Below are 11,845 nucleotides of genomic sequence, written 5' to 3' on the forward strand. Positions count from 1 at the left end.
GGAGTTAAATCCAGTTGGTGGCTGGTCACAAGTGGTGTTCCCCTGGGATTACTATTGAGGCCAGTTCTGTTTAATCTCTTTATCAATGATCTGGATGAGGGGATTGAGCGCACCCTCAGTAAGTTTGCAGACGACACCAAGTTGGGTGGGAGTGTTGATCTGCTTGAGAGAAGGAAAGCTCTACGGAGGGATCTGGACAGGCTGGATTGATAGACTGAGGCCAACTGTATGAGGTTCAACAAGGCTGAGTGCCCGGTCCTGCACTTGAGTTACAACAACCCCATGCAATGCTACAGGCTTGGGGAAGAGTGGCTGGAAAGCTGCCTGGTGGGAAAAGGACCTGGGGGTGTTGATTGACAGCCGGCTGAATATGAGCCAGCAGCATGCCCAGGTGGCCAAGAAGGCCAATAGTATCCTGGCCTGTATCGGAAATAGTGTGGCCAGCAGGACTAGCGAAGTGATTGTCCCCTTGTACTTGGCACTGGTGAGGCTGCATCTCGATTACTGTGTTCATTTTTGGGCCCCTCACTAGAAGAAAGACATTGAGGTGCTGGAGTGCATCCAAAGAAGGGCAACGAGGCTGGTGAAGGGTGTGGAGCACAAGTCTTACATGGAGCAGCTGAGGGAACTGGGGTTGTTCAGTCTGGAGAAAAGGAGGCTGAGGGGAGACTTTATTGCTCTCTAAAACTACCTGGAAGGAGGTTGTAGCGAGGTGGATGTCAGTCTCTTCTCCCATGTACCAAGTGATAGGACGAGAGGAAATGGCTTCAGGTTGCGCCAGGGAAGGTTTGGACTGGGTATTAAGAAAAATTTCTTCACCAAAAGGGTTGTCAAGCATTGGAACAGGCTGCCCAAAGGAGTGGTTGAGTGACCGTCCTTGGAGGTATTTAAAAGATGTGTACATGTTGCACTTAGGGATATGGTTTAGTGGTGGACTTGGCTGTCTTAGGTTTAGGTTTGGACTTGATGATCTTAAAGGTCTTTTCCAACCTAAATGGTTCTATGATTGTGTCATTCTATGAAAGAGGGTAATAGAAACATCCCATACAAGAGGTTTTCTGAAGTTTTTTTATCTTCTCTGCGGTGGGCATTCTGAGTCCCTCCTTTTGGAAAAGCAAGCAACAAAAATTTAACGCATGTGGGTTTTTCAGACAGCTGATATTTTGTGGCTTGTATTAATTAGTTGTTTTCAATCCAGCATTTGTCATTCAGCTTGCGTTCCCAAACAGGTTTTGATACTGTAATAAATTATTAGTTGTTGGAATAAAAATTGTAATTTTCCTTGATATTTGTTTTGTGTTGAAGACCTCTGAAGGCTGAAGCAACAGAAAATAATGAGTTTCTGATAACGGGTGACTAGCAAGCTGGTGCTAACTAGTCCTGTCAGTTGCATGAGCATGATTATTTACTCTTAATAATATTTCACATTTTAATTTGATTCTAAGATTTAAGTGAAACAAGAGTCACATTTTCCAAAAAACAAATAAATTACTCCTTGAAATCACATTGCTGTAAAGGAAAGATATATGTAATGGTGTTGGCATTGTAAGTAAGGCAAATGATCTGCAATGCATCTGTTCAGAAGGGGTCAACTCCCTCTCAGGGAATGGTCATGTGTATATTTTGCTTTAGAGCAGAAGAATAGAGATTCAAAGATTTTTGCAGGTGTTCTTCAAGTAGAAATGCAGGGAGGATTTTAATGCCTCTTGATAACCTGCAGATACTCAGGTAGGTATCCAAATTGAAGTTAATTTGTGCTTCAAAATATAGTGATTTAATCCCGTCTGAATAGAGACTACAGTTCTGCAGTCCTCCACCTTCCCACCACAGAGTGACTGTGTTCTTATTTGATCTGGGCAGCTCATTGTTATGAAAAGTGAGGGTGGAAAACCAAACCAAGATTAGCTTTCCAGCAAATCAGCCTCCTAATAAAACACTGTTTAATTTCATGAATGTGCAGTGGGAGAGGGAGGAAGAGAAACTGGAAATGTGCACCCCACAGGATTGGGTTTGGTTTTTTTCTTTCACCTTTCTCTGTAAAGACATCCCATACTTTTGTGTTTTTTTATCTTGTAGTTTTTTCTTTCACTTTTTGATAAGCATTTTCATGCTGTTTAAATTCATGTGAATCCTATTTATCAGTCTGCTGTATATGCAGAATGTGTGTGTATGTCTGATATTAGTTTCAGTCAGCCATTACCTTGCAAGTACATTTTCCCAAATGTTAACTGTTCTTGTCTTCTTGTATATCTTAAGATGTACACAGAGCTTTTTTCTAGGAATATTTTTCTGATCCTAACAATGGGAAATAATTTTCCATGAGTGTTATAACTGGTTATATTGTATTTATTAGCAATGAAACAGGTTTTGGGCCCCCTGAGATCTGTGATTTTCCACAACAGTCAAAAAGTCATGGGAATGTACTTGATGTCTACTGTAATATATTGTGGGCAAATGAAACCTGTTAATGATTTCTTACTTTCAGAGACCTTCCAAGGTTTGCAGTTTATGAGTGAGTTATGCAACTGTTTGCTAATACTAAGTAGAATAACTCCATTTAGTAGTTGCTAATCAAATTTGAGTAACTTACTGGCACCTTTGTCCATGCTTCCCCGGTGTTGAAATGGCTTCTATCTACTCTTCAGTGCAGTGCTCACAAACACATCCCAGACAGCACCTAGACTGATCTCACTGCATGAATATTCAGGAATGTGGTGCTGACCTTCTGCAACTTTCTACATTCAACAAATTGTCTCTATATCTGACCTTTTAGGCATATATTTTGGACACAGTCTCTAAAGTGCTGCCTGCTAGGGCACCAGATTTTGTAATCCAGCTACTGCAGTTACTTCTACCTCAGTGTTGACCCTCCAGGCCCCTTATCACTCAAATTGTGATTTTTCCAGGAGTCTGCTTTTGTGTTACTGACATTGCTCCCTCCTTCACTAGTAGCTTAGTGAGCCTTTGAGGCAAAGAAGGTAAAGTCATTGCAAAGATGCTTTGCATCAATGCATATGATATATCCATAGGCTCACAAGATGACTCAGACTGGCAGGGACCTGGGAAGGTCTCCAGTCCCAGCCCCTGCCCAGAGCAGGGTCAGACTGGGCTGCTCAGGACTTCACCCAGTCAGGGCATGAAATCCGCAAGGCTAGAGGGAGTCCACCCTTGTCAGGCCCCGGCTCCACTGCTGGGTTGTCCTCCTAGGGAAGAGGCTTCTCCTTATCTTCAGCCTGAGCCTCCCCTGTGCTGCTGCCTCTCTCCCTCCTGCCATGCACCACTGTGGAGAGCCTGGCTGCATGTTCTCCATCCCCTCCCATCAGTGCTGGGAATGCTATTGGATGCCCCAGAAATCATCTCTCCTCCCAGCTGAACCATCCCTGGTCCCGCAGCCTCTTCTTGGAGGGGAAGGGCTGCAACCCCACTGTCTGTCCCTCTGGTTTGCTGGTGTCTCTTCTGTGTTGGGGATCCAAACTGACAAGCACCAAGCAGAGGCCACAGTCCCTGCCCTCCCCTGTCTCTCAGGGCCATGTCCTGCTCACACCACCCCAGGCACCACTGGCCCTTGTTGCTGCCTGGGCACACTGGTGGCCCCAGCGCAGCTTGCTGCCCACCAGCACCCAGAGCTGCCTCCTCCCCGGGGCAGCATCTGCCCTCCATCCCCTCCTCCAGGTTGCTGGTGGAGATGCTGAACAGAACAGGCCCTGCACAGACCCTGTGGGACCCCGCCTGATACTGACCTCTAGGCAGCATCTGACCGAACAACCCTGTGAGCCCACCACCCATCAATCTGTCCTCCCTCCCAGATTGTAATGTCCCAGCCCAGGTACAAGAACACTGGGGAGACAGTGCCGAAAGCCTGGCTAGAGCAAAGGTAGGTTGCATTTGCTGCTCTCCTCTTGTCAGCATGATTTTGTCACAGAAGGCAGTTTGGTGGGTCAGGCATGATCTACCCTTGATAAATCCTTATGAACATCTCCCTGTCTCTGTCTTCTCCCTGCTGTGCTCAGACATGGGCACCAGGATGTCTCGCTTCTTGATTTTACCTGGGACTGGCAGAAGGCTGGCTGGCCTGCGGTTCCTCAGGTTGGCTTTTGCCCTTTTTGAAGGCAGGTGTGACATTTGTCTTTCTCCAGTTGTTGGAGACCTTCCTGATCTCCATGATCTTTGAGAGCTGACTTTCCTCAGCACGCTGGGGTGCAACCTGAAAGGTCCCAGGGACATGTGTGGGTCAAGTGCTCTCAAGCAATCATGACTCAACCGTCATCCCTGGCTGATAGCTCCTCTCCTTCTTGAGCCCTGTCACTATGCACACAGCACAGAACATTACAGAAAAAAAAACCAAACAGATGTATGTGATGTTCTGCTTTGGTTTCCTCAGCCTTCCTGAGAGCCTCTTCGTCTTGGCATTTGATGTCCCAGGTAGCTCAGGAGTCCGTAGCACCTTGTCCCTTCCTGCTAGATGACTAGAGAGAGCAAGCATGCCAGCTTGGAGCAGAGCATGAGCTCTTTGGGAAATACCAGTCCTTTTACGTTCATACCTCTTGCTATGGTAATCTCTAAAGTAAAAGATAAACCTGTGTGTTAGGTTTATGTACAGTTCTTCCACTGCCAACTCAGCATATCAGCTGTTCTGAGTGCAGTTCACCTCTGGGTTCACTTACATGTAAACATTAAGTATGTAGTGCAAGTGATGTTAATTACTAAAACAGTTCAGTGTTCATTGGGCCTCTCAGCTTCAAGGTTCCTGCACTGATTTGTCTTGTGAGATGGTTAGTTCCTTTCCACAGAATCTCTGCTTTGAAAAGGCAGGTTGCTCTGACTCTTGCTGCTCTAGAAGGGACTGCTGATGTAACCCTGTATGGAACAGTATTGTATGAGATACATAAGTCATTCTGTGCTCATACTTTGATGATGGGCTGAAATTATTTCAGATTTTAGAAAACGTAATCCACTGATGATGAGCTTGATTGCTTTTCAGTGCTGTCCTTCCAAGTGCTGGTATTTGCTGAATCAGATTCAGAATGTGTAATGTGGTGTCTAAGTGAGCCATGTAAGGTAATGTAGTATTTAGTTGGGATTGCTGTTGGTTCTCTGTCTTTTGGAATGACTCCTGGATAAAAGGTCTTGTTAATGTGAGACCACTCTATGAGCAGTACAGTGACCACAAGGTATTTTCAGGACTAAAGGACAATACATTATCTATGTTTTTCATAATCTTTCATCTAAAGGTAATTTTTTTTTTCCTGACATTTGCTGTCTCTTACCCTCTTACTTCTCCCCAAAAAGTAAGCAGAAAAAAATGACACAAGGAGGATAATAGCTCAGCTGTGGAGAAATTTGTCCTCTAAAGACTAATGATAAAATCAAAACTGCCTCTTTCTTCTGGTCCTTCCTTTGAGGTATGTGGGGAGAGTCATAAACAAATACAGTCATTAGCCTTGTGCTCTTTGTGGGCCAATTTTATCCAAATCTGCATCCCTTGTGCTGTCTGCTTTGCAGTTACATTGCTCTGAAACACTTTTAGTTTAGGTATGTTTCTATAGTGACTCTGAGTGTGGATTTTGAGTCCACATGTTATTTAACAGCATGATGTCAACAATGATCTTCCATCTGTGTTGATCCTGCACAGTCTTCTGAAATAGTAATTTAATTGTATATATGTGACTTGGTGTGACTGGTTGATTCTCCAAGTTCCAGCTTGGATACTTTTTGTTTAGTTCATCAGCCTTGACCTTGTTTGTCTTGGTTTGCCTGTGAGGAGGCAAAATTACAATGGGTTTTTCTTTTCAGGTCATCAAAATGAGGTCCCTAGATCAATAGTTTGTTTCAGCAGCTCCTGTGCCCCCTCTGCTAATCCCTGGATTTCTTTCTGCCACTACCACAGTGCAGATGATTGTGGAGTCATGCAGTGAGCCAGACTGGACAATACTTCTGGTTAGCGTAACTTTGCAGTAAAAATCCCTCTGTGTGGTTTCCCCTCCCCTGGTAGATTATTTCCTCTTAATTTTTTCAGGATTCAGTTGTAAGCACATACCTGACTTCTTTTTGGCAAGTCCCTAGGTTTCTGTGATATCCTACTATTTATCTCCGCTGGGGAAAAGGTGTAGGTGGTCCAGGTTAGCTAATCCATTTTGAAGTAGCTTGAAAAAATTTGAGCATTTTTGATAGTCCCTATTGTCTTCTGACTTCTAGCTAACCATCATCATACATCATACATGTGACAGTAGAGCTCAAGTCTTTTCTGTAGTGCTAGGGTTCTGCATCTCTTTAATTCTCCAGTGAATAAGATTGTTTAATTGAGTTATTAAGAGTGTGGGAGGCTTCCTTCTGCAGTCTGCTTTTGCAGAGCATTGAATCAATCAAATGCAATTTGCCTGTGTTGAAAAACTGGAGTGCAAACATAGTTTCATGGTTTCAGAAAGTGCCTTTCTAAAGAAATTTACTTGCTTAATTTGCTTAGGGTTGTTTTGGGATTTGTTTTTGTTTGTTTGTTATTTTAAATCTATTTCTCTTTCATCAATTAGTTCTCACTCATATCCACAGAAAACTCTGTTTCTGAATGTGCCTCTTCAGGGTTTTGCAGATGTTTAGATCTAACCTGCCCTGTGATCCACAAGTAATACATCTGAGTCCTGAGGCAGTCATTGAGTTTGGGTTGTTGAAGGCTGTTTTGTTTCTTAAAGGAGTAAAAGGGAAGAATTTGTCTCCATTTCCCAGGGTATATTGACTTTTGAAATCTCTAAAGGAAAACTGGACTGTCAGATGTCACTATAAATTACATTGAAGTTAATCCTGTAGAAGAGACTGGAGCCTGTTGAGGCCTGTATGACAGTAATACTGATTGAATTTGGAATCTGGATTATTCATGCAGTTGCAAATCTTTAATGCTAACTAGGCTTCTGCTAAATTTCCCTTAACATTTCACTTCATTTATTTGGTATATTCACTTTGCTGGCATCCAAGGGTTAGTATAAAGATCACCCTGAAGTGCTCTCTAGACTCTGTAGCTCCTCTCTCCCTAATTAATGATGGTAGCTCTTAGATCTTTCGTCAATACCTAGAATAACCTGTGGTAAGAAACATGGAAAACCTTGGTGTCATAAGATATTCCTCTGAAATGTCACATTTGATACCAGTAAATCTGAGCTGCATTGCTCTGGTCAGAATGGCTATACAGGACTCTCAAACTGTTACAGAATCACACAGAATCACAGCATGGTTTGGGTTGGAAGGTACCTTTGAAGATTATTTAGTCCAATCTCCCAACTGCTACTAGTGTTCCTCAGGTAGAGAACAAATTCTGTAAACAACAAAACATATTTATGATTTAATTCAATGTCATTTTGCCATAGTTGAGATTTTTTTCAGCTGAGTTAATTTTTATTATAAACCATGTAAGAAAGCTACAATATCCTTTGCAGAAAAGTTATTTGGGCTATTCTGATGAAGATACTGGAGATGCATTGCAAGTGTGTCTGATATAAAATAATTTCTTTATTTCTTCATGTGAGATGTTGCTGTGGACGGCTGATTGGAGATCACCCAGGAGTAGACTGTAGTTGGCCTGTTTATCAGTCTGCCCCACAGAAAGATTCTGGAGAATGGTCTGTGCAAAAACACACAAAGATGAGTCCAACGGATGCATTTGGTACAATCAATTTTCAAGATGGAGATCACACTTACCATGCCAAGGTAAGAGATGCTGGGTTTATATGTCCAACTTCTTTTTATAATTTCAGCATAGGAAAGGCAGGGGAATCTAAAAGTCAGGTTAGAGTGTGTGTGTGATATTCTTATGTTGAACTTCACTGTGATTAAGCATAGTCTGTCTTGCTGTCTGTATTGCTCACTGATGTATTTTTGTGCTGTCATGTTAGCAGTAGTGTGGAAGTTCTAATCTTGCACAAAATCTTTAATCATTAATGCTGAGAACTCTTTTTCTCTGAGAGTAATTAAAGGATGTTTATTTTACCCATTATTATTTCTTCCAGTATATTAGACTTTCTTACGATAGTAATTTGGATCAGCTGTTGCACCTCATGGTTAAAGAATGGCAGATGGAGTTGCCAAAGCTAGTGATCTCTGTTCATGGAGGCATTCAAAATTTCAAGCTTCCCTCAAAGGTCAAGCAGGTTTTCAGCAAGGGATTGGTAAAGGCTGCTGAGACTACAGGAGCATGGATAATTACAGAAGGCATCAACAGCGGTAGTATAATTATTTTTCTTTGTTTCAGTCTTCCTCTGGTGTTCTTTCTCTGCCATACAAGCATATACATTTAGGGCAAATATAATGAAATTGTTTGATAATTTGTGGTATTTTAGCACAAAATGAAGCTTTCTTTAGGGAACAATGAATAATTCAAAGAGTAACATTATATTCTTCTGCTCTTTACAGGCATTCTGTTTTTTTGGGGTTTTTTTGTTTTTTTTTTTTTTTTTTTTCTTTTTTAAATCAAAGAGCAGAGTATTATGCATCTAATAAGAAACACTGATAGGAAATAACTGGAACTTATTTGCAGTCAATTTTATCTGCTTCATTAAAATATTTAGGTTCTGAGCACTGTGATTGGTGTTTTTGAAACAGTTTTCAAATCTGAGTTTAACTTGGGTTTTATAATTAAGAAAGTTTTGAATCTGAATAATCCTTTAATTAGTATGTTAGTAGCTGAAACTCCCTTTAGACTACTCTACAAAGCTGAGGGAGTCAGTAAGCCACAGAACTGAAAGTTTTACTTCTTTAGCTTTTATTCAGTCTGGTGACCTTACAGGAGAACTGTTCTGAGCATTTATGTAAATAGTGAAGTTTTATGGAGTAGAAATTAGCAACATATATGAGTATTATTAATTAAAAATTAATTTGAAATATGTGTTGAGTTTGAATCGTTGATGCATTACATTTAAGCCTTACAATTCCTGTGGTGCACGTCAAATATACAAGTTGGGTGGGATGGTTTGTTTCTGGTTAAAACATAACTGTAGAATAAATTAAATGATGGAAAACCCTTTCATTGGTGTCCTGTAGCAGGTCTCCAAATGTAGAAGAAAAATTATGATTTAATTATCTGTTTAGGAGTGTCCAGGCATGTGGGCGATGCACTGAAAGGCCGTGCCTCACCACACCTGAGAAAGATCTGTGCTGTTGGGATTCCTCCATGGGGTATCATTGAAAACCAGAGGGATCTCATTGGAAAAGATGTGAGTTGGACGCATTTAAATAATAGAAACCTTCATGTTCAGGGGATGTTATAGCTTTCTTGCATACTTTATTGTCTGCTTGCTTCATTTCACTGGTCTGGTATTTTTTCTCAGTAATGAAGGCTTAGATTTTGCTCAGCAGTAGAATTCTGTGGCATGTTCAGGCACTGTATTTTGCTTTTTTTATGTAAATGAATAGTTCTAAAATATTTCTTTCCTTACAGGAAATTGCCATTACTTTTTGAAATTTTGTAATTAATTAGGCAATTCTCTTGTGGCTGCAAATGATATATTTCTATATTCATGTGATTCAGGATGAGCAATCAGGTTAATGCTATATGCAAAAAGGCTATTAATATGCATGATTTTTATTCATAAACTAGAACTTTATGTGAGCGCTAGTGTGAGGGTACAATCTACATGACTGTCTAGAAACAATTGCCAAGTAAGGTGAAATCATTCCTGATAAATGTAGCTCACATGTTTTTAATGGGAATATACCGAGGAAAAATACGGCATTGTGTTTCAACTGTTGCACACAAAGGCAGGCAGTGACTCTGACTAAAGACTGGAAGACTAATCAGCAATGTTTTCGGTGGTATTAATTGTGGTTTTGTTGCTGTTAAGAATCAAATGAAAACCGAAACGCAAAAAGCGTGATGGAGGCTCTCAGAAGATCACAATGTAATAAAGAAATACATACAAGAGAGGCAACATAAATGGTGATATTTTGTTGGTTTCTTTGAAGATCTTTTTATTTTGGTTTTCTTAGGTAGTTTGCCTGTACCAGACTCTTGGTAATCCACTCAGCAAGCTAAGTACCCTCAACAGCATGCATTCTCATTTTCTAATGGCAGATGATGGGACAGTAGGCAAGTATGGGAATGAAATGGTGCTCAGGAGGAATTTGGAGAAGTACATATCACTTCAAAAAATACACACAAGTGAGTACTGCTGTGGTCAGCTTTATGACAGAAAAACCTATCCTAAAAGTTGTGGAAGTACTTGAAATTTCCTGTTACATGTTGTACGTCTTCATTTGCCATAGATTTCACTGAGGTTGAAAGTTATTAATTGCATGTGTCTTGTACTCTGAATATCAGGAAAATGAAAAGGACAGCATTTTTAAAAGCATTATGCCTTTGGGCTAACTCGCATTTTGTTTTTTTCAGTTATAGGCACACCTAAATGACTCAGATTATTTACTAAATATTGAGCATTTGCTCACTTTGCAGTTTTCCATGGTCTTTGTATCAGCACTAGATAGTTTTCTAGCATTTTTCTAGGTGGAAAAAATGTCACATTAAATGTAATACGAATTCTTTTTACCCTCTTCATTACTTATATCCTCATCACTCTTCTATATTTCAAGCCTGTGACCTCCTCTGGTACAGAAACAAAGACTCGTTGGGAATGGAATGCTGTCACCCAATGTTTGTTAAATTGTGTAACTTTCATTGTTTGCCTATACAGTAATCAAGTTATGGTATAGAAATCATGAATGAAATACTTATTGTGTAGACAGGTATTTCTTTTTATGCACTAGATTGTATAAATTATTTGTGGAAGTTCACTCTTACCTAGTGATTTAAATCTTGAGGTATATTAAAAAGACATTAGCAGAGTTATGATGTTGAATCCTTGTTTCCTTTATCTGCTCACATTATAGTATTTACAAATATAGAAATTTACCCAATTTTCAATGTGTTCATAGTTAGAGCTTCTTACTCCGCTTCTTACGTCTTTCCTTACTATGAGTTTTTGCAAGTCAGACTTTCTGTTGTTTTTCACTTCTATTGTATCTTATTTGAAATTTATTTCTGTTTATTAAAAAAACCTGCCCTGCTGCTGTAAAACTTGAAAGTCTTTAAAGAAGTGCCTGATTACTTTTCTTTGTGTGTAGGTAAACTAGTGGTTACTGACCACATTTCAAACACCATCAATGTCCTTGCATGTAAGAGCTGTCATAAAGAGCAGAGGGATATTCTGAAGGATGTTTTTTCTTTCCAATGCTAGCGCCGCTTACAATTTTATCAGGAGGTTTTCATGGCCTTATTGATCTGGTTTCAGAAGTTCTGTGAAAGTCTTAAAAAGTGTAAGTCAAATTAGAGATGGTGAAGACATGTTTTCCTCTATTGAACCATGTATGAGACTTCTTCATGAGTGTTTATTTATCAGATGTGCTGATTTTTTTGTGTGGCTGAGACCTGTTTGTAACTGGTTAGGTGTGTTTTGAAACAGGAATGGGCCAAGGTGTACCCGTAGTTGGGTTGGTGGTGGAAGGAGGCCCCAATGTGATCCTAATGGTGTGGGAGTACGTGAGGGCCAGCCCAGCTGTCCCTGTGGTGGTCTATGAGGGCACTGGCAGAGCTGCAGACATCCTGGCTTTTACCCACAAACACACAGGTGATACAGGGTGAGTAGTGGCATAATGCTTCTCCTCCTCCTTGGTCTGATATATTGCAAGGCACCTGAAAAAACCTGTCTCAAAACTGCTGAGATAATTTCTAATGCTTCTAGTAATGACCCTGCCATGGTCTTTTGCTGGCTTTTATTTCTGTGAAGTGAGAACAGAGTTTCTTCCTTCCTAGTAAACTAGTGCTGAAAGAATTATTCTACCAAATTTGGTATGCCTTTTTTGAAGAAGA

General features: G+C 40.5%; 1 protein-coding gene across 1 annotated transcript; it reads left to right on the top strand.

Annotated features, from left to right (window-relative positions):
- Positions 1 to 7,570: 7,570 nt before the first annotated feature.
- Positions 7,571 to 11,617, top strand: LOC141937899 (transient receptor potential cation channel subfamily M member 6-like). Its single transcript, XM_074856198.1, has 5 exons — positions 7,571 to 7,695; positions 7,995 to 8,208; positions 9,073 to 9,197; positions 9,970 to 10,141; positions 11,439 to 11,617. The coding sequence occupies exons 1-5, from the start codon at positions 7,630 to 7,632 to the stop codon at positions 11,615 to 11,617; spliced, it is 756 nt and encodes a 251-aa protein (XP_074712299.1). The 5' UTR covers positions 7,571 to 7,629.
- The last annotated feature ends 228 nt before the right edge of the window (positions 11,618 to 11,845 follow it).

Source organism: Strix uralensis, chromosome Z (genome assembly GCF_047716275.1).
Source record: "Strix uralensis isolate ZFMK-TIS-50842 chromosome Z, bStrUra1, whole genome shotgun sequence".
Lineage (NCBI taxonomy): Eukaryota > Metazoa > Chordata > Aves > Strigiformes > Strigidae > Strix > Strix uralensis.